Source organism: Thunnus maccoyii, chromosome 16 (assembly GCF_910596095.1).
Source record: "Thunnus maccoyii chromosome 16, fThuMac1.1, whole genome shotgun sequence".
In the NCBI taxonomy this organism is placed as follows: domain Eukaryota; kingdom Metazoa; phylum Chordata; class Actinopteri; order Scombriformes; family Scombridae; genus Thunnus; species Thunnus maccoyii.
The window spans coordinates 26,330,830-26,356,546 of record NC_056548.1 but is presented as its reverse complement, the minus strand read 5'-3'; the positions used below and the strand labels follow the sequence as shown (position 1 = coordinate 26,356,546).

The window sequence follows — 25,717 nt, the reverse complement described above, 5'->3', positions numbered from 1 at the left end:
TACTAACAGACTCAGGGAAACGTTAACATTCACAGAAATTAAAAGTCTCCTTAGAGACTAACAAAAATTGCCACAGCTGACTATATTTCAAGTCATCCAGGCGGGGTATTGGGTTAAGTTTTCAACCAGCAATAATCACGTCTCAGTAGAACTTCATAGACTATGAAATTGCCTCTGCGAAAGGATATCCGTAACACCTATGACTTAAAAGTGGACCTGCTCCAACGCTCACAACGCTCGTGGTGCAATGCTCAAACCTTACCGGATGTACAGTACTGTCAGATCGATGACATGTTCATGTTGCACGTGATTGGCTTGTTGATTACAAACTCCGCCTTTTCCATAACCTTATGATCCCGGTCGCACAGAGAAATTTCACAAACGTAGGACAACCTACTTTTTCAGACCACATACCCATAATTTCCACGTTCGGGTTCTATTAAAGCAGGGGCCAGTTTCAAAGAGAGCCGTTTGCAGGTCACAAATGTCGTTATTTCCCTGATTCGCAAAGGATTTTCACTCACAAACTACAGATACATTTACGAGTCCTACGGTTCTCGTTTTGAAATTAGATAGGCCTACCCAGGATTAGCACGGCTGGGTTTCTTTAAACCAGGATTCCGAGAGATTGAAAGTTTGGTTCATTGGAGAAAACCAGTTCAAAAAGATCTGAAAAAAAACTAAATGTATTCATGGCAGAGAAAACAAGTACTACTAACAGACTCAGGGAAACGTTAACATTCACAGAAATTAAAAGTCTCCTTAGAGACTAACAAAAATTGCCACAGCTGACTATATTTCAAGTCATCCAGGCGGGGTATTGGGTTAAGTTTTCAACCAGCAATAATCACGTCTCAGTAGAACTTCATAGACTATGAAATTGCCTCTGCGAAAGGATATCCATAACACCTATGACTTAAAAGTGGACCTGCTCCAACGCTCACAACGCTCGTGGTGCAATTCTCAAACCTTACCGGATGTACAGTACTGTCAGATCGATGACATGTTCATGTTGCACGTGATTGGCTTGTTGATTACAAACTCCGCCTTTTCCATAACCTTATGATCCCGGTCGCACAGAGAAATTTCACAAACGTAGGACAACCTACTTTTTCAGACCACACACCCATAATTTCCACGTTCGGGTTCTATTAAAGCAGGGGCCAGTTTCAAAAAGAGCCGTTTGCAGGTCACAAATGTCGTTATTTCCCTGATTCGCAAAGGATTTTCACTCACAAACTACAGATACATTTACGAGTCCTACGGTTCTCGTTTTGAAATTAGATAGGCCTACCCAGGATTAGCACGGCTGGGTTTCTTTAAACCAGGATTCCGAGAGATTGAAAGTTTGGTTCATTGGAGAAAACCAGTTCAAAAAGATCTGAAAAAAAACTAAATGTATTCATGGCAGAGAAAACAAGTACTACTAACAGACTCAGGGAAAGGTTAACATTCACAGAAATTAAAAGTCTCCTTAGAGACTAACAAAAATTGCCACAGCTGACTATATTTCAAGTCATCCAGGCGGGGTATTGGGTTAAGTTTTCAACCAGCAATAATCACGTCTCAGTAGAACTTCATAGACTATGAAATTGCCTCTGCGAAAGGATATCCATAACACCTATGACTTAAAAGTGGACCTGCTCCAACGCTCACAACGCTCGTGGTGCAATTCTCAAACCTTACCGGATGTACAGTACTGTCAGATCGATGACATGTTCATGTTGCACGTGATTGGCTTGTTGATTACAAACTCCGCCTTTTCCATAACCTTATGATCCCGGTCGCACAGAGAAATTTCACAAACGTAGGACAACCTACTTTTTCAGACCACATACCCATAATTTCCACGTTCGGGTTCTATTAAAGCAGGGGCCAGTTTCAAAGAGAGCCGTTTGCAGGTCACAAATGTCGTTATTTCCCTGATTCGCAAAGGATTTTCACTCACAAACTACAGATACATTTACGAGTCCTACGGTTCTCGTTTTGAAATTAGATAGGCCTACCCAGGATTAGCACGGCTGGGTTTCTTTAAACCAGGATTCCGAGAGATTGAAAGTTTGGTTCATTGGAGAAAACCAGTTCAAAAAGATCTGAAAAAAAACTAAATGTATTCATGGCAGAGAAAACAAGTACTACTAACAGACTCAGGGAAACGTTAACATTCACAGAAATTAAAAGTCTCCTTAGAGACTAACAAAAATTGCCACAGCTGACTATATTTCAAGTCATCCAGGCGGGGTATTGGGTTAAGTTTTCAACCAGCAATAATCACGTCTCAGTAGAACTTCATAGACTATGAAATTGCCTCTGCGAAAGGATATCCATAACACCTATGACTTAAAAGTGGACCTGCTCCAACGCTCACAACGCTCGTGGTGCAATTCTCAAACCTTACCGGATGTACAGTACTGTCAGATCCATGACATGTTCATGTTGCACGTGATTGGCTTGTTGATTACAAACTCCGCCTTTTCCATAACCTTATGATCCCGGTCGCACAGAGAAATTTCACAAACGTAGGACAACCTACTTTTTCAGACCACACACCCATAATTTCCACGTTCGGGTTCTATTAAAGCAGGGGCCAGTTTCAAAAAGAGCCGTTTGCAGGTCACAAATGTCGTTATTTCCCTGATTCGCAAAGGATTTTCACTCACAAACTACAGATACAATTACGAGTCCTACGGTTCTCGTTTTGAAATTAGATAGGCCTACCCAGGATTAGCACGGATGGGTTTCTTTAAACCAGGATTCCGAGAGATTGAAAGTTTGGTTCATTGGAGAAAACCAGTTCAAAAAGATCTGAAAAAAAACTAAATGTATTCATGGCAGAGAAAACAAGTACTACTAACAGACTCAGGGAAAGGTTAACATTCACAGAAATTAAAAGTCTCCTTAGAGACTAACAAAAATTGCCACAGCTGACTATATTTCAAGTCATCCAGGCGGGGTATTGGGTTAAGTTTTCAACCAGCAATAATCACGTCTCAGTAGAACTTCATAGACTATGAAATTGCCTCTGCGAAAGGATATCCATAACACCTATGACTTAAAAGTGGACCTGCTCCAACGCTCACAACGCTCGTGGTGCAATTCTCAAACCTTACCGGATGTACAGTACTGTCAGATCGATGACATGTTCATGTTGCACGTGATTGGCTTGTTGATTACAAACTCCGCCTTTTCCATAACCTTATGATCCCGGTCGCACAGAGAAATTTCACAAACGTAGGACAACCTACTTTTTCAGACCACATACCCATAATTTCCACGTTCGGGTTCTATTAAAGCAGGGGCCAGTTTCAAAGAGAGCCGTTTGCAGGTCACAAATGTCGTTATTTCCCTGATTCGCAAAGGATTTTCACTCACAAACTACAGATACATTTACGAGTCCTACGGTTCTCGTTTTGAAATTAAATAGGCCTACCCAGGATTAGCACGGCTGGGTTTCTTTAAACCAGGATTCCGAGAGATTGAAAGTTTGGTTCATTGGAGAAAACCAGTTCAAAAAGATCTGAAAAAAAACTAAATGTATTCATGGCAGAGAAAACAAGTACTACTAACAGACTCAGGGAAAGGTTAACATTCACAGAAATTAAAAGTCTCCTTAGAGACTAACAAAAATTGCCACAGCTGACTATATTTCAAGTCATCCAGGCGGGGTATTGGGTTAAGTTTTCAACCAGCAATAATCACGTCTCAGTAGAACTTCATAGACTATGAAATTGCCTCTGCGAAAGGATATCCATAACACCTATGACTTAAAAGTGGACCTGCTCCAACGCTCACAACGCTCGTGGTGCAATTCTCAAACCTTAGCGGATGTACAGTACTGTCAGATCCATGACATGTTCATGTTGCACGTGATTGGCTTGTTGATTACAAACTCCGCCTTTTCCATAACCTTATGATCCCGGTCGCACAGAGAAATTTCACAAACGTAGGACAACCTACTTTTTCAGACCACATACCCATAATTTCCACGTTCGGGTTCTATTAAAGCAGGGGCCAGTTTCAAAGAGAGCCGTTTGCAGGTCACAAATGTCGTTATTTCCCTGATTCGCAAAGGATTTTCACTCACAAACTACAGATACATTTACGAGTCCTACGGTTCTCGTTTTGAAATTAGATAGGCCTACCCAGGATTAGCACGGCTGGGTTTCTTTAAACCAGGATTCCGAGAGATTGAAAGTTTGGTTCATTGGAGAAAACCAGTTCAAAAAGATCTGAAAAAAAACTAAATGTATTCATGGCAGAGAAAACAAGTACTACTAACAGACTCAGGGAAACGTTAACATTCACAGAAATTAAAAGTCTCCTTAGAGACTAACAAAAATTGCCACAGCTGACTATATTTCAAGTCATCCAGGCGGGGTATTGGGTTAAGTTTTCAACCAGCAATAATCACGTCTCAGTAGAACTTCATAGACTATGAAATTGCCTCTGCGAAAGGATATCCATAACACCTATGACTTAAAAGTGGACCTGCTCCAACGCTCACAACGCTCGTGGTGCAATTCTCAAACCTTACCGGATGTACAGTACTGTCAGATCCATGACATGTTCATGTTGCACGTGATTGGCTTGTTGATTACAAACTCCGCCTTTTCCATAACCTTATGATCCCGGTCGCACAGAGAAATTTCACAAACGTAGGACAACCTACTTTTTCAGACCACACACCCATAATTTCCACGTTCGGGTTCTATTAAAGCAGGGGCCAGTTTCAAAAAGAGCCGTTTGCAGGTCACAAATGTCGTTATTTCCCTGATTCGCAAAGGATTTTCACTCACAAACTACAGATACAATTACGAGTCCTACGGTTCTCGTTTTGAAATTAGATAGGCCTACCCAGGATTAGCACGGATGGGTTTCTTTAAACCAGGATTCCGAGAGATTGAAAGTTTGGTTCATTGGAGAAAACCAGTTCAAAAAGATCTGAAAAAAAACTAAATGTATTCATGGCAGAGAAAACAAGTACTACTAACAGACTCAGGGAAAGGTTAACATTCACAGAAATTAAAAGTCTCCTTAGAGACTAACAAAAATTGCCACAGCTGACTATATTTCAAGTCATCCAGGCGGGGTATTGGGTTAAGTTTTCAACCAGCAATAATCACGTCTCAGTAGAACTTCATAGACTATGAAATTGCCTCTGCGAAAGGATATCCATAACACCTATGACTTAAAAGTGGACCTGCTCCAACGCTCACAACGCTCGTGGTGCAATTCTCAAACCTTACCGGATGTACAGTACTGTCAGATCGATGACATGTTCATGTTGCACGTGATTGGCTTGTTGATTACAAACTCCGCCTTTTCCATAACCTTATGATCCCGGTCGCACAGAGAAATTTCACAAACGTAGGACAACCTACTTTTTCAGACCACATACCCATAATTTCCACGTTCGGGTTCTATTAAAGCAGGGGCCAGTTTCAAAGAGAGCCGTTTGCAGGTCACAAATGTCGTTATTTCCCTGATTCGCAAAGGATTTTCACTCACAAACTACAGATACATTTACGAGTCCTACGGTTCTCGTTTTGAAATTAGATAGGCCTACCCAGGATTAGCACGGCTGGGTTTCTTTAAACCAGGATTCCGAGAGATTGAAAGTTTGGTTCATTGGAGAAAACCAGTTCAAAAAGATCTGAAAAAAAACTAAATGTATTCATGGCAGAGAAAACAAGTACTACTAACAGACTCAGGGAAAGGTTAACATTCACAGAAATTAAAAGTCTCCTTAGAGACTAACAAAAATTGCCACAGCTGACTATATTTCAAGTCATCCAGGCGGGGTATTGGGTTAAGTTTTCAACCAGCAATAATCACGTCTCAGTAGAACTTCATAGACTATGAAATTGCCTCTGCGAAAGGATATCCATAACACCTATGACTTAAAAGTGGACCTGCTCCAACGCTCACAACGCTCGTGGTGCAATTCTCAAACCTTAGCGGATGTACAGTACTGTCAGATCCATGACATGTTCATGTTGCACGTGATTGGCTTGTTGATTACAAACTCCGCCTTTTCCATAACCTTATGATCCCGGTCGCACAGAGAAATTTCACAAACGTAGGACAACCTACTTTTTCAGACCACATACCCATAATTTCCACGTTCGGGTTCTATTAAAGCAGGGGCCAGTTTCAAAGAGAGCCGTTTGCAGGTCACAAATGTCGTTATTTCCCTGATTCGCAAAGGATTTTCACTCACAAACTACAGATACATTTACGAGTCCTACGGTTCTCGTTTTGAAATTAGATAGGCCTACCCAGGATTAGCACGGCTGGGTTTCTTTAAACCAGGATTCCGAGAGATTGAAAGTTTGGTTCATTGGAGAAAACCAGTTCAAAAAGATCTGAAAAAAAACTAAATGTATTCATGGCAGAGAAAACAAGTACTACTAACAGACTCAGGGAAACGTTAACATTCACAGAAATTAAAAGTCTCCTTAGAGACTAACAAAAATTGCCACAGCTGACTATATTTCAAGTCATCCAGGCGGGGTATTGGGTTAAGTTTTCAACCAGCAATAATCACGTCTCAGTAGAACTTCATAGACTATGAAATTGCCTCTGCGAAAGGATATCCGTAACACCTATGACTTAAAAGTGGACCTGCTCCAACGCTCACAACGCTCGTGGTGCAATGCTCAAACCTTACCGGATGTACAGTACTGTCAGATCGATGACATGTTCATGTTGCACGTGATTGGCTTGTTGATTACAAACTCCGCCTTTTCCATAACCTTATGATCCCGGTCGCACAGAGAAATTTCACAAACGTAGGACAACCTACTTTTTCAGACCACATACCCATAATTTCCACGTTCGGGTTCTATTAAAGCAGGGGCCAGTTTCAAAGAGAGCCGTTTGCAGGTCACAAATGTCGTTATTTCCCTGATTCGCAAAGGATTTTCACTCACAAACTACAGATACATTTACGAGTCCTACGGTTCTCGTTTTGAAATTAGATAGGCCTACCCAGGATTAGCACGGCTGGGTTTCTTTAAACCAGGATTCCGAGAGATTGAAAGTTTGGTTCATTGGAGAAAACCAGTTCAAAAAGATCTGAAAAAAAACTAAATGTATTCATGGCAGAGAAAACAAGTACTACTAACAGACTCAGGGAAACGTTAACATTCACAGAAATTAAAAGTCTCCTTAGAGACTAACAAAAATTGCCACAGCTGACTATATTTCAAGTCATCCAGGCGGGGTATTGGGTTAAGTTTTCAACCAGCAATAATCACGTCTCAGTAGAACTTCATAGACTATGAAATTGCCTCTGCGAAAGGATATCCATAACACCTATGACTTAAAAGTGGACCTGCTCCAACGCTCACAACGCTCGTGGTGCAATTCTCAAACCTTACCGGATGTACAGTACTGTCAGATCGATGACATGTTCATGTTGCACGTGATTGGCTTGTTGATTACAAACTCCGCCTTTTCCATAACCTTATGATCCCGGTCGCACAGAGAAATTTCACAAACGTAGGACAACCTACTTTTTCAGACCACATACCCATAATTTCCACGTTCGGGTTCTATTAAAGCAGGGGCCAGTTTCAAAGAGAGCCGTTTGCAGGTCACAAATGTCGTTATTTCCCTGATTCGCAAAGGATTTTCACTCACAAACTACAGATACATTTACGAGTCCTACGGTTCTCGTTTTGAAATTAGATAGGCCTACCCAGGATTAGCACGGCTGGGTTTCTTTAAACCAGGATTCCGAGAGATTGAAAGTTTGGTTCATTGGAGAAAACCAGTTCAAAAAGATCTGAAAAAAAACTAAATGTATTCATGGCAGAGAAAACAAGTACTACTAACAGACTCAGGGAAACGTTAACATTCACAGAAATTAAAAGTCTCCTTAGAGACTAACAAAAATTGCCACAGCTGACTATATTTCAAGTCATCCAGGCGGGGTATTGGGTTAAGTTTTCAACCAGCAATAATCACGTCTCAGTAGAACTTCATAGACTATGAAATTGCCTCTGCGAAAGGATATCCATAACACCTATGACTTAAAAGTGGACCTGCTCCAACGCTCACAACGCTCGTGGTGCAATTCTCAAACCTTACCGGATGTACAGTACTGTCAGATCCATGACATGTTCATGTTGCACGTGATTGGCTTGTTGATTACAAACTCCGCCTTTTCCATAACCTTATGATCCCGGTCGCACAGAGAAATTTCACAAACGTAGGACAACCTACTTTTTCAGACCACACACCCATAATTTCCACGTTCGGGTTCTATTAAAGCAGGGGCCAGTTTCAAAAAGAGCCGTTTGCAGGTCACAAATGTCGTTATTTCCCTGATTCGCAAAGGATTTTCACTCACAAACTACAGATACATTTACGAGTCCTAAGGTTCTCGTTTTGAAATTAGATAGGCCTACCCAGGATTAGCACGGCTGGGTTTCTTTAAACCAGGATTCCGAGAGATTGAAAGTTTGGTTCATTGGAGAAAACCAGTTCAAAAAGATCTGAAAAAAAAACTAAATGTATTCATGGCAGAGAAAACAAGTACTACTAACAGACTCAGGGAAACGTTAACATTCACAGAAATTAAAAGTCTCCTTAGAGACTAACAAAAATTGCCACAGCTGACTATATTTCAAGTCATCCAGGCGGGGTATTGGGTTAAGTTTTCAACCAGCAATAATCACGTCTCAGTAGAACTTCATAGACTATGAAATTGCCTCTGCGAAAGGATATCCATAACACCTATGAGTTAAAAGTGGACCTGCTCCAACGCTCACAACGCTCATGGTGCAATTCTCAAACCTTACCGGATGTACAGTACTGTCAGATCCATGACATGTTCATGTTGCACGTGATTGGCTTGTTGATTACAAACTTCGCCTTTTCCATAACCTTATGATCCCGGTCGCACAGAGAAATTTCACAAACGTAGGACAACCTATTTTTTCAGACCACATACCCATAATTTCCACGTTCAGGTTCTATTAAAGCAGGGGCCAGTTTCAGAGAGAGCCGTTTGCAGGTCACAAATGTCATTATTTCCCTGATTCGCAAAGGATTTTCACTCACAAACTACAGATACATTTACGAGTCCTACGGTTCTCGTTTTGAAATTAGATAGGCCTACCCAGGATTAGCACGGCTGGGTTTCTTTAAACCAGGATTCCGAGAGATTGAAAGTTTGGTTCATTGGAGAAAACCAGTTCAAAAAGATCTGAAAAAAAACTAAATGTATTCATGGCAGAGAAAACAAGTACTACTAACAGACTCAGGGAAACGTTAACATTCACAGAAATTAAAAGTCTCCTTAGAGACTAACAAAAATTGCCACAGCTGACTATATTTCAAGTCATCCAGGTGGGGTATTGGGTTAAGTTTTCAACCAGCAATAATCACGTCTCAGTAGAACTTCATAGACTATGAAATTGCCTCTGCGAAAGGATATCCATAACACCTATGACTTAAAAGTGGACCTGCTCCAACGCTCACAACGCTCGTGGTGCAATTCTCAAACCTTACCGGATGTACAGTACTGTCAGATCCATGACATGTTCATGTTGCACGTGATTGGCTTGTTGATTACAAACTCCGCCTTTTCCATAACCTTATGATCCCGGTCGCACAGAGAAATTTCACAAACGTAGGACAACCTACTTTTTCAGACCACATACCCATAATTTCCACGTTCGGGTTCTATTAAAGCAGGGGCCAGTTTCAAAGAGAGCCGTTTGCAGGTCACAAATGTCGTTATTTCCCTGATTCGCAAAGGATTTTCACTCACAAACTACAGATACATTTACGAGTCCTACGGTTCTCGTTTTGAAATTAGATAGGCCTACCCAGGATTAGCACGGCTGGGTTTCTTTAAACCAGGATTCCGAGAGATTGAAAGTTTGGTTCATTGGAGAAAACCAGTTCAAAAAGATCTGAAAAAAAACTAAATGTATTCATGGCAGAGAAAACAAGTACTACTAACAGACTCAGGGAAACGTTAACATTCACAGAAATTAAAAGTCTCCTTAGAGACTAACAAAAATTGCCACAGCTGACTATATTTCAAGTCATCCAGGCGGGGTATTGGGTTAAGTTTTCAACCAGCAATAATCACGTCTCAGTAGAACTTCATAGACTATGAAATTGCCTCTGCGAAAGGATATCCATAACACCTATGACTTAAAAGTGGACCTGCTCCAACGCTCACAACGCTCGTGGTGCAATTCTCAAACCTTACCGGATGTACAGTACTGTCAGATCCATGACATGTTCATGTTGCACGTGATTGGCTTGTTGATTACAAACTCCGCCTTTTCCATAACCTTATGATCCCGGTCGCACAGAGAAATTTCACAAACGTAGGACAACCTACTTTTTCAGACCACATACCCATAATTTCCACGTTCGGGTTCTATTAAAGCAGGGGCCAGTTTCAAAGAGAGCCGTTTGCAGGTCACAAATGTCGTTATTTCCCTGATTCGCAAAGGATTTTCACTCACAAACTACAGATACATTTACGAGTCCTACGGTTCTCGTTTTGAAATTAGATAGGCCTACCCAGGATTAGCACGGCTGGGTTTCTTTAAACCAGGATTCCGAGAGATTGAAAGTTTGGTTCATTGGAGAAAACCAGTTCAAAAAGATCTGAAAAAAAACTAAATGTATTCATGGCAGAGAAAACAAGTACTACTAACAGACTCAGGGAAACGTTAACATTCACAGAAATTAAAAGTCTCCTTAGAGACTAACAAAAATTGCCACAGCTGACTATATTTCAAGTCATCCAGGCGGGGTATTGGGTTAAGTTTTCAACCAGCAATAATCACGTCTCAGTAGAACTTCATAGACTATGAAATTGCCTCTGCGCAAGGATATCCATAACACCTATGACTTAAAAGTGGACCTGCTCCAACGCTCACAACGCTCGTGGTGCAATTCTCAAACCTTACCGGATGTACAGTACTGTCAGATCAATGACATGTTCATGTTGCACGTGATTGGCTTGTTGATTACAAACTCCGCCTTTTCCATAACCTTATGATCCCGGTCGCACAGAGAAATTTCACAAACGTAGGACAACCTACTTTTTCAGACCACATACCCATAATTTCCACGTTCGGGTTCTATTAAAGCAGGGGCCAGTTTCAAAGAGAGCCGTTTGCAGGTCACAAATGTCGTTATTTCCCTGATTCGCAAAGGATTTTCACTCACAAACTACAGATACATTTACGAGTCCTACGGTTCTCGTTTTGAAATTAGATAGGCCTACCCAGGATTAGCACAGCTGGGTTTCTTTAAACCAGGATTCCGAGAGATTGAAAGTTTGGTTCATTGGAGAAAACCAGTTCAAAAAGATCTGAAAAAAACTAAATGTATTCATGGCAGAGAAAACAAGTACTACTAAGAGACTCAGGGAAACGTTAACATTCACAGAAATTAAAAGTCTCCTTAGAGACTAACAAAAATTGCCACAGCTGACTATATTTCAAGTCATCCAGGCGGGGTATTGGGTTAAGTTTTCAACCAGCAATAATCACGTCTCAGTAGAACTTCATAGACTATGAAATTGCCTCTGCGAAAGGATATCCATAACACCTATGACTTAAAAGTGGACTTGCTCCAACGCTCACAACGCTCGTGGTGCAATTCTCAAACCTTACCGGATGTACAGTACTGTCAGATCGATGACATGTTCATGTTGCACGTGATTGGCTTGTTGATTACAAACTCCGCCTTTTCCATAACCTTATGATCCCGGTCGCACAGAGAAATTTCACAAACGTAGGACAACCTACTTTTTCAGACCACATACTCATAATTTCCACATTTGGGTCCGGGAGTATAAATGAAGGTTAAGAATGCAGAGTTCCCTGGGCACAAAATCTTGGAGGCCCCCCACACGCACAATCCAAGTTTTGAATTATAGGTTTTCAGCAAAGCCTAATATCTGTTGGAACACATGTAGCTCATAAAGGATTTACACTGACAGGCTACAGCCCACAATCAAAAACTGAAAGACACTATCAACACCTGTTGATATTTTCTATCATACAGGATTCACACCACATGAGTGCAACAATAACCTCCTGGGCCAGCAGCAACAATATCATCACATTAGCCTACAGTTTAGCTCAATAGCATACACAAGCACATACTGCCCCACCTCCACCAATACAGTTCAGATTCAGAACAGAAGCCATGCAATGCAACAAGAAACAGCAAAACATCAGTGCAATAATACAGCAACAACAAACACCATTTTGGCACGTATAGCCATGCAAGCAACACGAAACAACAAAAAACACACTTATCAATCCTGCTGCTGTGTGATGACTACAGCTGTTAAACATTGGGAAGTTCTAATGGGAAACTCATTCAGCCATTAAAACATGTTTCTGAACTCCGCGTCACCAGATTACACTCATGTGGATGATATAATTGGTAAGAATTTTCCTTGAAAATTGTGTTTTGATTCTCGTGTCAATCTGCAGTAGATGAAAAAACATAGCAAACTGAAAGGGGCAAAATTTAATATAAATGAAATGTGTTTTGTGATTTTGGAGATGCCTGCGTGCATCTTTGCCAACTGAAGCCATGATTGCTTTGTCTTGCGTGTGTGACAAGAGGTGGTCTGAACAGGTTTTATCGCAAATGCAGTTTCGTGCCAAAATTGGCACCAAAATGCACTGCGCCGCCTAATCTGCACCACAAGTGAGGTCCTTTGGTACCTAGAAATTACCAAACAGGCACAGATGCAAAAAAAAAATTGCATAAAGACTGACAGTTCAAAAACTTTAAATATTTGAAGGGAATACAAAAAATATTAATATATATATCCTGTTTATGCTTCTATTTACTGTCATTAAGAAATGGAAAACATGTTGAAATGACAATTATTAAGCTTATCTTTAATTACTGTATGATTTGTTTTTCATTGTGACATTAATTTTACATGCCTCATTAGAATCAAATCACAACACACTGATGTCTCTGTGGTACTTCATAGAATATGAAATTGGTTCTGCAAACATATACTGATAGCACCTACGAGTTTAAAGTGCACCTGGTCACAACAGGTGATGCATTTCTGAAACTAAATATAATATAGTATATATACAGTAGGCTATATGCTAGCCATGTACTTGTGTATTCATAAATCAGTTGCTATAATTAATTAAATTATACTACAAATCCATGTTGTAGGCTCGTGGTATATGTGGATTGGATGTATTAAGAGTTATCATCATGCATCCTACGACATGTAGTAGTAGCAATTTTCTCTGGCGGGGGGCGCTGTGTAGCGGGTCTACAGGTAACCTACAAGTACAGGATGATGACCTCCTGTCAACCAACGAATAACGAGCCAAATGGGATTTTTTTTCGAGTTCAGAACCTCACCTGTAGCTTTTTTATTTCACTCTGTCTCTTCGCATCAGATGGATAGGGCTGCAGCTTCTCTCCTGTGGTTTGCACTCTGGGTCGGGATGGGGTGGACGGGAGCCCCGAGGTCCGCTTCACCGCGGCGCACGGACACCAGCATGAGGAGGAAAGATCAGTCGGTGAACGGCTCGGTGGTTTTGCACGACTACATGCTGTATTTATACCGAACACTCTCCAAACTTCAACCAAGAGACATTCATATTTCACGTGGAGCAGGATTTGCAAACACAGTGACGAGTTTTGTGGACCAAGGAAAAGGTTAGAGGACATTTGCCTAAAGGATGTTATTTATTATTTTTGAAAGGAAGGCGCTGGTTTTGTATTTTTAATAAGTCGGTGAAGAATCCTCAGGTTCTGAGCAGCATGTAGGTTATTGGTGTAAGTTATGGAGAAAGTTATATCAATAATAACAGCGAAATATCTGCCAATATTACACAATGTTTCTTGTCAGTTTCTGACACTTTGTCTTATCTTATTTTTAATCTAAAAAAGTACAGTTTTTATCATAGTACTTTTATCTGTATCTTATTAAAACAATATAGGTATTAATAATATAGACTTACAAAATATAGGCAATACAACGTTAAAAAGAGCTACACTTTTAGGTAAAACGTAATCAACTTAAACGGTCTGAGAGGGGAACATCACAACGGTTAAATCACTTACATCTCATAGACACGCTATGCAATCTATGAGGAGGCATCAGGATAGACTTGGTTTTAAGGAGTTGTAGGCCAAAAAAAAGGTTGGGAACCACTGAAATATAAAAACATGAACAAAATGTTAATCATAAAACTGAAGCATGAAGCAGAGTAAAAACATACAGAACTTACTGACACGGTGGTCCTTTCTTGGCTCAGCTGCTTGCTGTAAAGGCTTCAGGCTCAAGTGGATGTATAGTATTACATGCTGTAGGAAAGTGTAGCATTCCCCACAGTCATGCTAACTTCATAATGTCATCAGAATAAAACAAATATCACACATAAAAATCGCATTTGGGCGCAGCTCAAAGTTAAATGAAGTGAGCACTTAGTGTTTCCCAGGAAATTTTGTCTGGATGGATCAAACAGTATCCAGCCAGTGATTAGTAATACTGTCTTACATAAGAAGATATTTTATCACAAATTCTGTTTTTTTTTTCCAGCCGTTTAGTTTGTAAAATGCCAGAGAATTGTGAGAAATGCCTATCAAAAGTTTCCAGGGCTGTAGATGATACCCTATATCATGCAATCTGCAGTCCAAACCCCAAAGACATTAATTTTACAAAGACATACAACAGCATACAATATGAAAAAAATATTTTTGCTTTGATTTAAATGATTAATATATTATAAAAAATGATTTCCATTGATTTTGTGTAATTTTGTAATGTAATGTCCTGACCAACAGTCCACAACCCAAAAATATTCAGTTTACTGTCATAGAGGACTAAAGAGACCACAAAATATTCACATTTGAGAAGTTGGAATCAGAGAATTTGGAAATGTTCTTAAAAAATGACTCAAAATGATTATCAAAATAGTTGATGATTAATTTAATAGTTTGCAACTAATCAATTAATCAACTAATCGTTGCAGCTCAAGTCAGTTGAGCAAATGAATATGGAAGATTCTTTTTTCTGTTGACTAGTGAGTTGTGTGGAGTTGTTCTTGGGAAATTTCCTGACATTAGTATTTCTAAAATCCTCTGTGTCCCCCTCCTCATCCACAGACCAGCCATCTTGGGAGAGCGGTCAGCGTTACATCTTTGACTTGTCCAGTCTGCCCAGGATGGATGAGCTGGTGGAGGCAGAGCTTAGAATTCTAAGGAAACCTGCAGCAGACCTCCTGACTGTCCTGACAACAGGAGGAAATCTGTACAACATTCATCTGTACTCCTGCTCTCCCTCTAACAGACAGCTTTTGGATTCCCGAACTGTGGAGGTTTTAGATAGCAGTCTCCCCAAGTGGGAGGTGTTTGATGTCTGGTCCAGCATGAAGGCCCGTCAGAGGAATCCCACAGAACCACTGCAGGCCTGCTTCCACCTCCTGGCCTTGTCTGAACTGACCAACGAGGTGGCTGACCCGCTGCTCCTGGGACTGGACCGTCAAACTCGGCTAGCGCAGGAAAAAGCTTTGCTGGTGGCTTTCTCGCACACTGATACAAGTGACAATCTGTTCAGAGATCATATAATGGAGAAGATAAAGAATGAGGCAGGTGGATTCAGACTCCCCAAGCCTTTGAAACTGACTTTAAAACATGAAAAGAAGCACCAGCGGCAGCATCAGAGGGCCCTGTCCAAACGGTCATTTGGTGAAACAGGGCAAGGAGCAGCCGCTGGTGGTGGTAATGGAGGGAAAACTGGTCGCAGGAGGATCCGATGTAGCCGTAAATCCCTCCATGTGAACTTCAGAGATCTGGGCTGGGATGACTGGATCATCGCCCCCCTGGACTATGAAGCACACCACTGTGACGGGGTGTGTGACTTCCCACTGCGCTCCCACCTGGAGCCCACCAACCATGCCGTCATTCAAACACTCATGAACTCCATGGACCCAGACATCAGTCCATCCAGCTGCTGCGTCCCCTCCAAGCTCAGTCCCATCAGCATCCTGTATATCGACGCAGGCAACAACGTGGTGTATAGGCAGTATGAGGACATGGTGGTGGAGAGCTGTGGATGCCGGTAGCACAAAGGAAGCTGGTTGAACAGACTCTTGCATGGACTGGGGTTTTTTGTCTGTTTGTTTTGGTTATAAAGCCAAAATGAAAGGATTTATTTTGTTATTTTAAATCCATGTGTCCAATATATGAAAATGTCACCATTAAATAGTCCACCCCACTTTTTCTTTTCTTTTTTTTTTTTTTTTAAAAAAGCTCTTCACTTAGACTGAAAGATTGGTGGAACTCTAACCCCATAAAAACAAATCATTTACTTTATATTACTGAACCTTTTCCAAATTACTCTACTTCTTTTGTTTTTGGTTTTATGACCACTTGTGGGCAGCAGAGCAAACTGAAAATACAAGATCTGACATATTATCATAGGTTATTGTGCACTTTATTTTGTTGCCAAATTCTCAGCTGTCACAAACAATTTTTTGCTGATTTAATAGAAAATGATGAAATGTATCCCCTTTATAGGATAGAGTCAAGCAAACCTAATGGGTGATGTTTGACATGTGGTGTATGAAGATTCACATGGTAACATGCGATAGATGATTTTCATGTAGTTTATGTATTGACATATTTATCTTTGAAAATATTGGTAAATTGGAATTTATATTCCCAACATATGCTCATATTACTGTATGTTTGTGTGTATTTTTTATGAACAAACTTTTATTTAGTAACTTTAAGTTCACATTTGAAATATATAATAATATACAGTATATTTTATATACAATAATATGTATAAAATACTAAATTTGTATTTACAAATCAAGCAGCTACAGGTAGGAGAGAAATGAGAGATGAAAACAAGTGTTATCAACTGGCATTTCCTCATTTTCCTCTCTCTCTCTCTCTCTCTCTCTCTATATATATATATATATATATATATATATATATATATATATATACATACATACACACACACACACACACAGTATATACCTGTCCTGTTCAGCAGAGTGGTTACAATGTCTGTGCTTCAAATCCAAGTTAGTCCAGTTAGTTTAGTTTATTTCAGGTTTCAGTGGATTACAAAAACTATAAGAAAAAGTATCAGACCATTATATTTGTCCACCAGTAGCTTGTTTGGAGTAAAATAAGTTTGAATAAATTCTCGAAAAATGAGATTAGTCTTGCATGGTCATCATCTTCAGTGAATCCTCTGCACATTACATATTTTCATTTGTGTGTTCAACTGGATTTGGTATCACTTCTGAGTAAAACCACTTTATATCAACTGCCATGTCAGAGTTGGGTTTATTATTGTACAAATTCTGAACAAAAGTATGGAATCATATAAATAAAATATATTATATTATATATTAAAATTAATAATCAGTATTTTTCCAGCACTGAGCTTTCATTTTCATGACTTTTGCTTATAAAAAAACTTTCTAACTTTGGCCCACTGAACCTTTCTGATGGGTCAGAACATCATGTTCATCTCGGACAGGCAGAGCACAGGATGGAAAGAGGATAAAGAACTCATGTCCTCAAATCTCCCCGGATCCATTCTACCACCATTTTGGCAACTTCTCTCCCTGCATCCAGGACGAAGGCATGGCGGAACCCGTTTTCACACAGTCTGAAATCTCCTGTTGGGAAGTCCTGCTTGATCTCATGATAATATTGTACAGGACACCAGTGGTCGGTCGCTCCATAATAAAATATAAGCTGAAATATTTAACAGACATGTTGGTTACTGAAACATTCACTGGTGTTGCTGAGAAGAATATTTCACAAGTAAACCCTAAACTGATAATTCAAGTAAAATATTCGTATACAGTGCTGCTTGAAAGTTTGTGAACCCTTTAGAATTTTCTGTATTTCTGCATAAATATGACCTAAAATGTGATCAGATAATTACACAAGTCCTAAAACTAGATAAAGTGAACCCAATTAAACAAATGAGACAAAAAATGTCATTTTTTTCATCTGTTTTATTTATTGGGGAAAATTATCCAATCTTACATATTTGTGGGAGGCAAAAGTATGTGAACCCTTGCTTTCAGTAACTGGTGTGACTCCCTTTTGCAGCGATAACTTCAACCAAATGTTTCTGTTAACTGTTTATCAGCCCTGCACATCAGCTTGGAGGAATTTTAGCCCATCCCTCCTTACAGAACAGTCTCAACTCAGGGATGTTGGTGGGCTTCTTTGCATGAACTGCCTGCTTCAGGTCCTTCCACAGCATTTCTATAGGATTAAGGTCAGGACTATGACTCGGCCATTCGAAAACATTATCTTTCTTCTTCTGTAACCATTCTTTGGTAGAATGACTTGTGCATTTACTGTTTTTGTCTTACAGCATGACCCATCTTCTGTTGAGCTTCAGTTCACAGACAGATGCCTTGACATTTTCCTTCAGAATTTGCTGGTACAACTCAGAACTCATAGCTCCTTCAATGATTGCAAGCTGTCCTGGTTCAGAGGCAGCAAAGCAGCCCAAACCATGATACTACCACCACCATATTTCACAGACGGGAATGCTGGAATGCAGTGTTTGCTCATCTCCAAACATAACGCTCCTCACTCAAGCAAAAAAGTTCAATTTTGGTCTCATCCAGCCACAGAACATTGTTCCAATCACCTTCTGGCTTATCCATGTGGACTTGAGAGAACCGTAGACGGCAGCAATGTTCTTTTTGGGGAGAAGTGGCTTGCTCCTTGCAACTCTGCCATGCACACCATTGATGTTCAATGTTCTCCTGATGGACTGATTAACACTGACATTAACCACTGCAAGAGAGACCTTTAGTTTCCTAGACGTTACCCTGGGGTGAATTGTGGCCTCCCGGATTATTACACGCCTGCTCTTGGTGTGATTTTTGTTGCTCGACCACTCCTGGGGAGGGTAACTGTCTGCCTGACAGTTGACTGGTGGAGTCCAAACTCTTTAGAAAGTGTAAGGTTTTTGTCTCATTTGTTTACCTGATATCTCTTTATCTAGTTTTAGGACTTGAATGGTAATTTGATCACATTTTAGGTCACATTTATGCAGAAATAGAGCAAATTCTAAAGGGTTCACAAACTTTCAAGCAGCACTGTATATCATGTTATCTTTGTGCTATTAAATATTGAGTAGTAGCTGCTGAGATTACATAAGAAGGTTTTTCTTACCTTTTCAAGGTTTTTCTTGATGGTTATATTGTCTCTTTCCAGAACTTTCCTCATTTCCTGACCCCCCATGTACATAGCATTGGCTACAAAGAGAAAAAAAATCACATTGGTCAGTGCTTTGTTTCATGTTCTCTAGATATATGAAATTACACAGTACTTTACGTTTTTATAAAGGAGATTAATATTTGAAACAAAAAAACTTGGAATGGTGCTTTCACTGGTTTGACTGCAGAAGCTACACAGACATAATGTCTGAGTTACAGTCTATACTGCATGTTTTTTGTCCAGAGAAAAGACCACTCATCTCAAGTAGCACTGATCCAACTTTTTCTTTCTCGATACCAATGCTAATACCTAAAGTTGGGGTATCTGGCTATACTGATCCAATACTTGAAATACAGTGCTAAATGACTAACTGAAAATGTTGAATTTAACAGTGCGTGTCTAATCTTGAGCATAAGTGAAAGTTATATTTCAGTGTACTGATGAACGCTCACACCAAGCTGATCTCAAACAGCTAGGGATGCACCAGTCTGATCCAAGCATCGCTAAGGTTAATGATATTGCCCTTATTGACACTAAATCTGTTACTTTATATATGTCATTGGCTACATTCATTTAATCACAAAATAGGCTGCTGACTGTTTTGGTACCATCGCAATCTCTGGCCTCATTACCTTACCCTTTTACATATGAGAACAGGAAGAAACTGGCAGCAGGTTGGTACTATGAATCAGCCCTCAGCTGAGGTTTAAGTCAGATCAGTGCATCTCTACAACTTAAAACTCCTAAACACCACAAACGCTACAGCTAACAGCCAGCTGACCACTGATGTGCATGTTCTAAGCCTGAATGAGAGACAATGACAGGTCAGTAGTCTGTATTAACGGTTGTGTTATATTCTTGGAAGATAAACTGAGAATATGCCTAATAAAAATTTACAGGTTTCACTGCAATGTTTTGCTTTGCTCTGCACTGAGGCTGTCAGCTGGTGGTCTTTTACTTTTGGAAGACTTAAAGAGTTGGAGGGAAAAAAGTAAGGAGAAACTGAATGAAATTATTGACTAGAGTGAACTGTGACGGCAAAGCACAAAAGCCATGCTGACTGTTGCCCCGGTGTGTCGGATAAAATAAAATAATGCAATCCAAAATGCCACCCCTGCAAAATACAGGCTCTGAAATGAACAGAGCAGATTCAATACTTCCATGACATGTTCTCAAGAAAAAGCGAACATTAAGCATCACAGTAGTCAAGACCAACCTGCACAGTCTCCACTGAGCAGGCCTACAGTAGGCTGGACTACAGTGTGGTCCAGAGAGCGAATGCCACCAAACACCAGTTTGATCAGGCTGCTTTTAAATCCCTCTGGCAGTAGAGAGAGCAGGAAGAGGGGCAGGTAGGCCACATAACGCATGTGACACAGCACAGGGGTCATGACCTTCCCCTGTGGAGTCTGGGCCATGCGCTCAATGGTGGGAAACAACATGACAGCCTTCAAAATCTGTATGAAAAAACAAAGAGGTTACAAATCACATTTTCAGAATGTCCTAGGTTAACAGAGGTCATAAAAAATCTTATTAGAGAATAGACAAATGGTAGGAGGCAAAAGATTCACTCTGAGATGAGAACTTGTAAATTGTGGAAATCCCCCGAATATAAAAAGGGGAGTTTTCATGTAATTTAATCTGCTTCCTTTTAGCATGACAGCCAGACAAAGGGGGGGGGCATTTTCACAGTGTGAGGCGTGAACAGCAGGGTGGTTCGGAGTAGTAGAACAAAATAGTAATAAAGAAAATAAAGCATGTAGTCATAAAACCTGGATATTGCAAGACTAGACCAGTATAGCCTGAGGAAATCTGATTATTACTCTCCTCTTGATGAATGTTGTCCTGTTGAAAAAACCAAACACTTCCCCAAAAAAGGAAATCTTGAATCGTGACTTGCCTTGAGTTCAGGATCTCTCTTCATCATCTCCAAAATAACGTAGCAGCCGATGGAGTGTCCCACCAGCACAAGGTTTGTTTCTCTGGGAACATGTTTCCTGAGGAAGGCCAGCTTGTGTTCAATTTGCCCGTTAAGACCAAACACATCCATGTCTGTGGCAGAGGAGGCATCTGTACAAAAAAAGCAAAAACTTTATTTAGGACCTACCATAGTAACATTGGAGTCATTAACAGGTTGTGCACAGTCTAAAAATTAAGTTGTAATTGTTCACATATTCCCTATATTTTGAATGACGTAATCAGATATACAGCACTGAAAATACGATGCACAGAAAGAAAAACTCCCCTGCATCTGAAGGCAGGGTAATGCTCAAAAAGAACTAGTTTGTAATGCTTGTTGAATTGGAAGGCAAACATGTCTACAGCTGTTCCAAATGGCCACACTCAAAGGCAGGCTGAAAAGCTGCTGTCACAGAGAAAGGTGAGAATATGGGAATAACGGTGCATACTTTCAGACAGTCTTTGCTGAGAGGCATTCATGGTGTTACACCTGTTGGTACACATGAAAAGTGACAGAAATTGTTCTGTGAAGAATTCAAAAGAGAGCTTGGTTGAAAAGTTCAATTCCTGTTTACTTTCTCACCACACTACTTATGAAAGCATACTGATGCTTTCATAAGTATATTGCAGCCAGTAAAGAAACACGCCTAGTTTAACAAACCACTGATGGAAAGATGAAACATGGTTTGTTTTTCCAAAAATCACATATTGTTTTCCATGTTGTCATGTCATTATAATCACTCTCAGTTTCTAAACATGTCCTTCATGTACAATAAGCATTCCTATTTCATCTAGCATAGTTTTCCAGGAATGTACTTAAAGCTTAGCTACCAGGCCTATACATTTGTAGACTATGCTGTAAATGACACAAGGGGCTATAGTAGCAACAGAGATGTCACATAGACCTGCGCTTGGTCAACCTAGGCTGCTTGTGTTCTAAAGGTTTCAGATACAGGTGGAGAGTGTTGATAGTGAAGACAACATGAAGTTGAAGAAAAGCTCAGTACTTTTCTCCCTCTCCACAACATACATCTAACAAAAGCCATCTCCACTGCAAACCTTCTGATAACTGCGATCACTGCTCTCTGTCACAGCGAATGAAACAACATAAACATGGCGACTGCACAGCAGCAGTAGTCCTAGTCATGAGATGAGGCAAAATAGAAGTTACTTGAATGTATAGTAACTGTGTGTTGTAGATGGTTGTCACTCTATTCCACAAAGTAAATTAAACAACTTGAAGTTACAGTTATGTGAGAAATATGATTAAAGCATAATAGGGCCTGATCATGAACAAAACATTTGCTTAGTGTTGGTTCATTGTAACTAAAACTTGGTTTCAAACTAGTAATTTAGTAAATTGGGTTTCACTATTAGAATTTCAGAAATGTTTGACACAGTCATGTGTAATCTGATTGCTGGGAAACGTGTACTGTGACATAACTTACAAAATAATTTTAGAAGTCCAAATGATATACAGTATTAACCCTAACTCAGACCTTTGCAGTCAGATCTTATCTTAGCTTAGTCATTTGGTCTGACATTATTCACATCATTTTCTGTAATTTAATGTATATTGTGTTTTTATTTTGTGAAATTTAATTTAAGAATTCCCCAGTTTACATCATTATTAAACTAAAGGGTAAAGAACTTGAGACTAAGCTGTACCTTCCACCATGTCCATGGAGTCTGGGGGTACACAGTGGCCAGCATGGCTTACAGCCCACACAGGGTGTCGGTAGCCAAACATACTATGAAGAGTTTGCATGAAGGTTCTGTAGAAGCCCACTACACCTGGGTTACCTGTGTGGAAGAGAAAAACATAATTTAAGAAAGATATTACATGCAACACTCAGCATACTGTATTTCCCGCCACAGCTGAGGGTAAGGACACTACTCCAAAACCTGGATTCTTCCAAAAGCCTTCTGTATGCAAGCTTCATTCTCCAGTTTTCATGTTTTTTTTTTTTCAAAAAAGGGAAATCAACTGCAGTTGAATGGACACAATTAAGTTGTTTTTGTTGTGATATGTCCCTTTTATGGAATACAGACACACACACAAACATGTGTTTGGGGCGGATTTAGAAACAACAGTGTTGCATAGGAGTCCCTTTTCAAAATGTCTAAACAAATACAAATCCACACACACCTGTGAGCATATGAGGTTTTCACACAACTTATTGTCCATTCTGCACTTGCAGCGTAAAAACACAGAAATCTGTCAATGACTGTCAAAAGCTAAACAATAGCAGAACTTCCCAGCTGGCAAGCCATTCATCAATTTATACCCTTCATCTCTCACATAATGGATAAATGACCAGTAACACAAATTGGTAATGAAGAGGTAAGTTATATGGTCATTAACACAGAGTATCAGTCTAACTCACCTGGAATGATGAGAAAAAGCACCTTGTGTCCAGAGTGTAACTGATTGGGACCACATTTAAGAACCTCTGTGATGGCTCCACAACAGTAGATGAAGTCTGTTTGGGGTTCATCCCTGCAGTCTGTCACCATGTTTTCCATCTCAACAGCTTTGAAGAAAAGGGAGGAACCAGAAAACCAATTATGGTTCAATCATTTGATTAATAAAAGTCATTTCATGCACATTTTGAGCACATTAAATCCACTCCATTACATGGTAAGCACAGAGGATATGCTACTGCACTGCATTACAATAATGAAATAATGTATTATTACAGCTGGCTCAGATAGCTGTTACAGCGTGTCAACAGGGTCCAAAGGTGATGCATTTCATCCACGTCAAAGGCTTGACAGTGAACTATGCATGTGGTGTGTTTGTGCTGTCATATTCTGAGAGGAGCTCCTCTCGCCAGCAAATTTAAATAATTTAAACCACTTCAAAGTTTCCACCAGTATTGCCAGAGCAGCCTTAAAATTAAAGAGACAACACAGAGAGGAGGCTAACACATAATGCTAGCTTACTAAAAGAGGTAAATTAATGTAATTAAGAGCAAATAATTCTAATTTGTTGGCGCCGAACTGAAGAATTCAAGCTAAATGTTAGATAACTTATTTTTATTGGGCACTAATTTTGAGTTATGCACCTCAGTTGATATGATTCCACTTAAAATGAATATATTGTAAACAGAGTTTGGTTTAGGAATCGTTCAAATTAGTTAAAACAAGATACTGGGTGATGTCAACTTGAATGGTGGTACCTGGGTTTCCGACGGTATCTGCCAAGCATCGTGTGTACCGGGTATGTGTTTTTTACCTCTTAGAAAGATTAAAAAGATTAGGATGACGTCCTCTCCATCGCTGTCTCCTGCCTGTTTGATCAGTGCGAGGACTTCCTGCTTCGCTTGCCGCTGGATGCTGGATTCTGATTGGTGAGGCGAGCGGCCGCCTCACAGTTGCACTACTGCCCCCTATCTCTCTGGAGTGTGTACAGACAGAAGTGAAGGGAAGGTGATGGAAGAATAAATAATAAACTGACATAGTGAATTAAAAGGCTTAAGCTACTGTCTCTTTGCTATATTTGGCTGAATTCCCCTGATGGACTACATAAATAAACATGAATAATAATTTACTGGTAGTGCTGCTGCGTTAATACTTGGTCATTCTGGAGGATGCTGTGGATATTACATGTGTGCTTATTGTTGTTAACGGTTGGTCCTAACCTTTTTAAAGTATATTAAGGTTTGAGGAAAATTTGAGTGCCTCTTTTATTTCTTGAGAAGTATTCTTTCCCATAGAGCTAAAGAAAGATCTGGGTTATTTGTATGAAAGAAATTTAGAAATCCAGTAGTGCAACTTAGGCAGCCATGATATAAGCCAGTGTTTTTCAATCCTGGTCCTGGGTCACCCCTGCCCTGCATGTTTTAGATTCTTCCCTGCTCAAACACACCTAATTCCAATGAATGGGTCATTATGAGGCTTCTGCAGAGCTTGATGACGAGCTGATCATTGAATCAGGTGTGATGGAAGAGGGAAACATCTAAAACCTGCAGGGCAGGTGTGCCCCGAGACCAAGATTGAAAAACACTGATTCAGGCTACAGTATATGGGAGCCTACTATAAATGTAGGTAGCCTATACAGGCTTAAGTATGAATAATAAATACAATATACACAATATCAAATGTTAAAGTATACAGTGTTCTATATAGCCTATGTGTGAGTACAAGTGCAACATCATGTTAGTACATTCACGGATTAAATGTTAACATGCCTGCACACTAAACTAACATGGTGAACTTAGTCAGCATTAAACCTGCTTGGTACTAGTATGTTAATATTGTCATTGTGAACATGTGAGCATGCTGATGTTAGCATTTAGCTCAAAGCACAGAAGTTATATCATTATATATGATTAGAGCTATGTTATACCGTATTAGAAGGCATGACGAACTGTTAATGCACCAGTTAAGGATAATTCATTGTTGGGGTTATTATTGTAAACAAATACATTAATAAACACTTACAGATGCCCTTATATCTGCTTACAACAACATTATAATATGTTATTGTGTTTTATTAATGGTG

General features: G+C 39.9%; 3 protein-coding genes and 17 non-coding genes across 21 annotated transcripts in view; 1 reads left to right on the top strand and 19 right to left on the bottom strand.

The window, feature by feature from the left end:
• Positions 1–13,466, bottom strand: part of ism2a (isthmin 2a) — a 73,954-nt gene extending 60,488 nt beyond the window's left edge. Inside the window, exon 1 of the mRNA XM_042437034.1 lies at positions 13,393–13,466. The gene's annotated coding sequence lies outside the window, so the exon portion shown is untranslated. The remainder of the gene's footprint in view (positions 1–13,392) is intronic.
• LOC121881660 lies at positions 46–186 on the bottom strand. The gene has a single exon (XR_006091883.1). It is a non-coding gene; the product is annotated as a U4 spliceosomal RNA (small nuclear RNA).
• On the bottom strand, positions 758–898 carry LOC121881659. The gene has a single exon (XR_006091882.1). It is a non-coding gene; the product is annotated as a U4 spliceosomal RNA (small nuclear RNA).
• Positions 1,470–1,610, bottom strand: LOC121881678. The gene has a single exon (XR_006091900.1). It is a non-coding gene; the product is annotated as a U4 spliceosomal RNA (small nuclear RNA).
• Positions 2,182–2,322, bottom strand: LOC121881658. Its single transcript, XR_006091881.1, has one exon. It is a non-coding gene; the product is annotated as a U4 spliceosomal RNA (small nuclear RNA).
• Positions 2,894–3,034, bottom strand: LOC121881677. Its single transcript, XR_006091899.1, has one exon. It is a non-coding gene; the product is annotated as a U4 spliceosomal RNA (small nuclear RNA).
• Positions 3,606–3,746, bottom strand: LOC121881676. Its single transcript, XR_006091898.1, has one exon. It is a non-coding gene; the product is annotated as a U4 spliceosomal RNA (small nuclear RNA).
• On the bottom strand, positions 4,318–4,458 carry LOC121881657. The gene has a single exon (XR_006091879.1). It is a non-coding gene; the product is annotated as a U4 spliceosomal RNA (small nuclear RNA).
• On the bottom strand, positions 5,030–5,170 carry LOC121881675. The gene has a single exon (XR_006091897.1). It is a non-coding gene; the product is annotated as a U4 spliceosomal RNA (small nuclear RNA).
• Positions 5,742–5,882, bottom strand: LOC121881673. The gene has a single exon (XR_006091895.1). It is a non-coding gene; the product is annotated as a U4 spliceosomal RNA (small nuclear RNA).
• Positions 6,454–6,594, bottom strand: LOC121881656. Its single transcript, XR_006091878.1, has one exon. It is a non-coding gene; the product is annotated as a U4 spliceosomal RNA (small nuclear RNA).
• LOC121881655 lies at positions 7,166–7,306 on the bottom strand. The gene has a single exon (XR_006091877.1). It is a non-coding gene; the product is annotated as a U4 spliceosomal RNA (small nuclear RNA).
• On the bottom strand, positions 7,878–8,018 carry LOC121881654. Its single transcript, XR_006091876.1, has one exon. It is a non-coding gene; the product is annotated as a U4 spliceosomal RNA (small nuclear RNA).
• Positions 8,591–8,731, bottom strand: LOC121881653. Its single transcript, XR_006091875.1, has one exon. It is a non-coding gene; the product is annotated as a U4 spliceosomal RNA (small nuclear RNA).
• LOC121881617 lies at positions 9,303–9,443 on the bottom strand. Its single transcript, XR_006091842.1, has one exon. It is a non-coding gene; the product is annotated as a U4 spliceosomal RNA (small nuclear RNA).
• Positions 10,015–10,155, bottom strand: LOC121881651. Its single transcript, XR_006091874.1, has one exon. It is a non-coding gene; the product is annotated as a U4 spliceosomal RNA (small nuclear RNA).
• On the bottom strand, positions 10,727–10,867 carry LOC121881637. Its single transcript, XR_006091860.1, has one exon. It is a non-coding gene; the product is annotated as a U4 spliceosomal RNA (small nuclear RNA).
• Positions 11,438–11,578, bottom strand: LOC121881650. Its single transcript, XR_006091873.1, has one exon. It is a non-coding gene; the product is annotated as a U4 spliceosomal RNA (small nuclear RNA).
• Positions 13,215–16,221, top strand: gdf7 (growth differentiation factor 7). The gene is made up of 2 exons (XM_042437035.1): positions 13,215–13,692; positions 15,145–16,221. Exons 1-2 carry the CDS (start codon positions 13,362–13,364, stop codon positions 16,101–16,103), a joined length of 1,290 nt encoding a protein of 429 aa, XP_042292969.1. The 5' UTR covers positions 13,215–13,361; the 3' UTR covers positions 16,104–16,221.
• Positions 16,222–16,992: 771 nt separating this feature from the next.
• ldah (lipid droplet associated hydrolase) lies at positions 16,993–24,560 on the bottom strand. 2 transcript variants are annotated; one of them, XM_042388572.1, is made up of 7 exons: positions 24,449–24,560; positions 23,598–23,744; positions 22,879–23,013; positions 21,152–21,321; positions 20,468–20,708; positions 19,207–19,289; positions 16,993–17,760 (listed from the first exon to the last, which is right to left on the bottom strand). In XM_042388572.1, the coding sequence occupies exons 2-7, from the start codon at positions 23,734–23,736 to the stop codon at positions 17,572–17,574; spliced, it is 957 nt and encodes a 318-aa protein (XP_042244506.1). In that variant the 5' UTR covers positions 23,737–23,744; positions 24,449–24,560; the 3' UTR covers positions 16,993–17,571. The 2 variants fall into 2 exon arrangements, with proteins under 2 accessions (XP_042244506.1, XP_042244505.1); XM_042388571.1 differs by having other exon boundaries at positions 24,393–24,499.
• Positions 24,561–25,717: the final 1,157 nt, after the last annotated feature.

Coding starts and splice junctions, on each gene's coding strand:
- ldah (XM_042388572.1), bottom strand. CDS start 23,736: ATGGAAAACATGGTGACAGACTGCAGGGATGAACCCCAAACAGACTTC. Junction 23,014..23,597: donor GCTTTTTCTCATCATTCCAG/GTGAGTTAGACT, acceptor TCTTCCACACAG/GTAACCCAGGTGTAGTGGGC. Junction 20,709..21,151: donor AGAGAGATCCTGAACTCAAG/GCAAGTCACGAT, acceptor TTTTTCATACAG/ATTTTGAAGGCTGTCATGTT.
- gdf7 (XM_042437035.1), top strand. CDS start 13,362: ATGGGATTTTTTTTCGAGTTCAGAACCTCACCTGTAGCTTTTTTATTT. Junction 13,693..15,144: donor TTTTGTGGACCAAGGAAAAG/GTTAGAGGACAT, acceptor CCTCATCCACAG/ACCAGCCATCTTGGGAGAGC.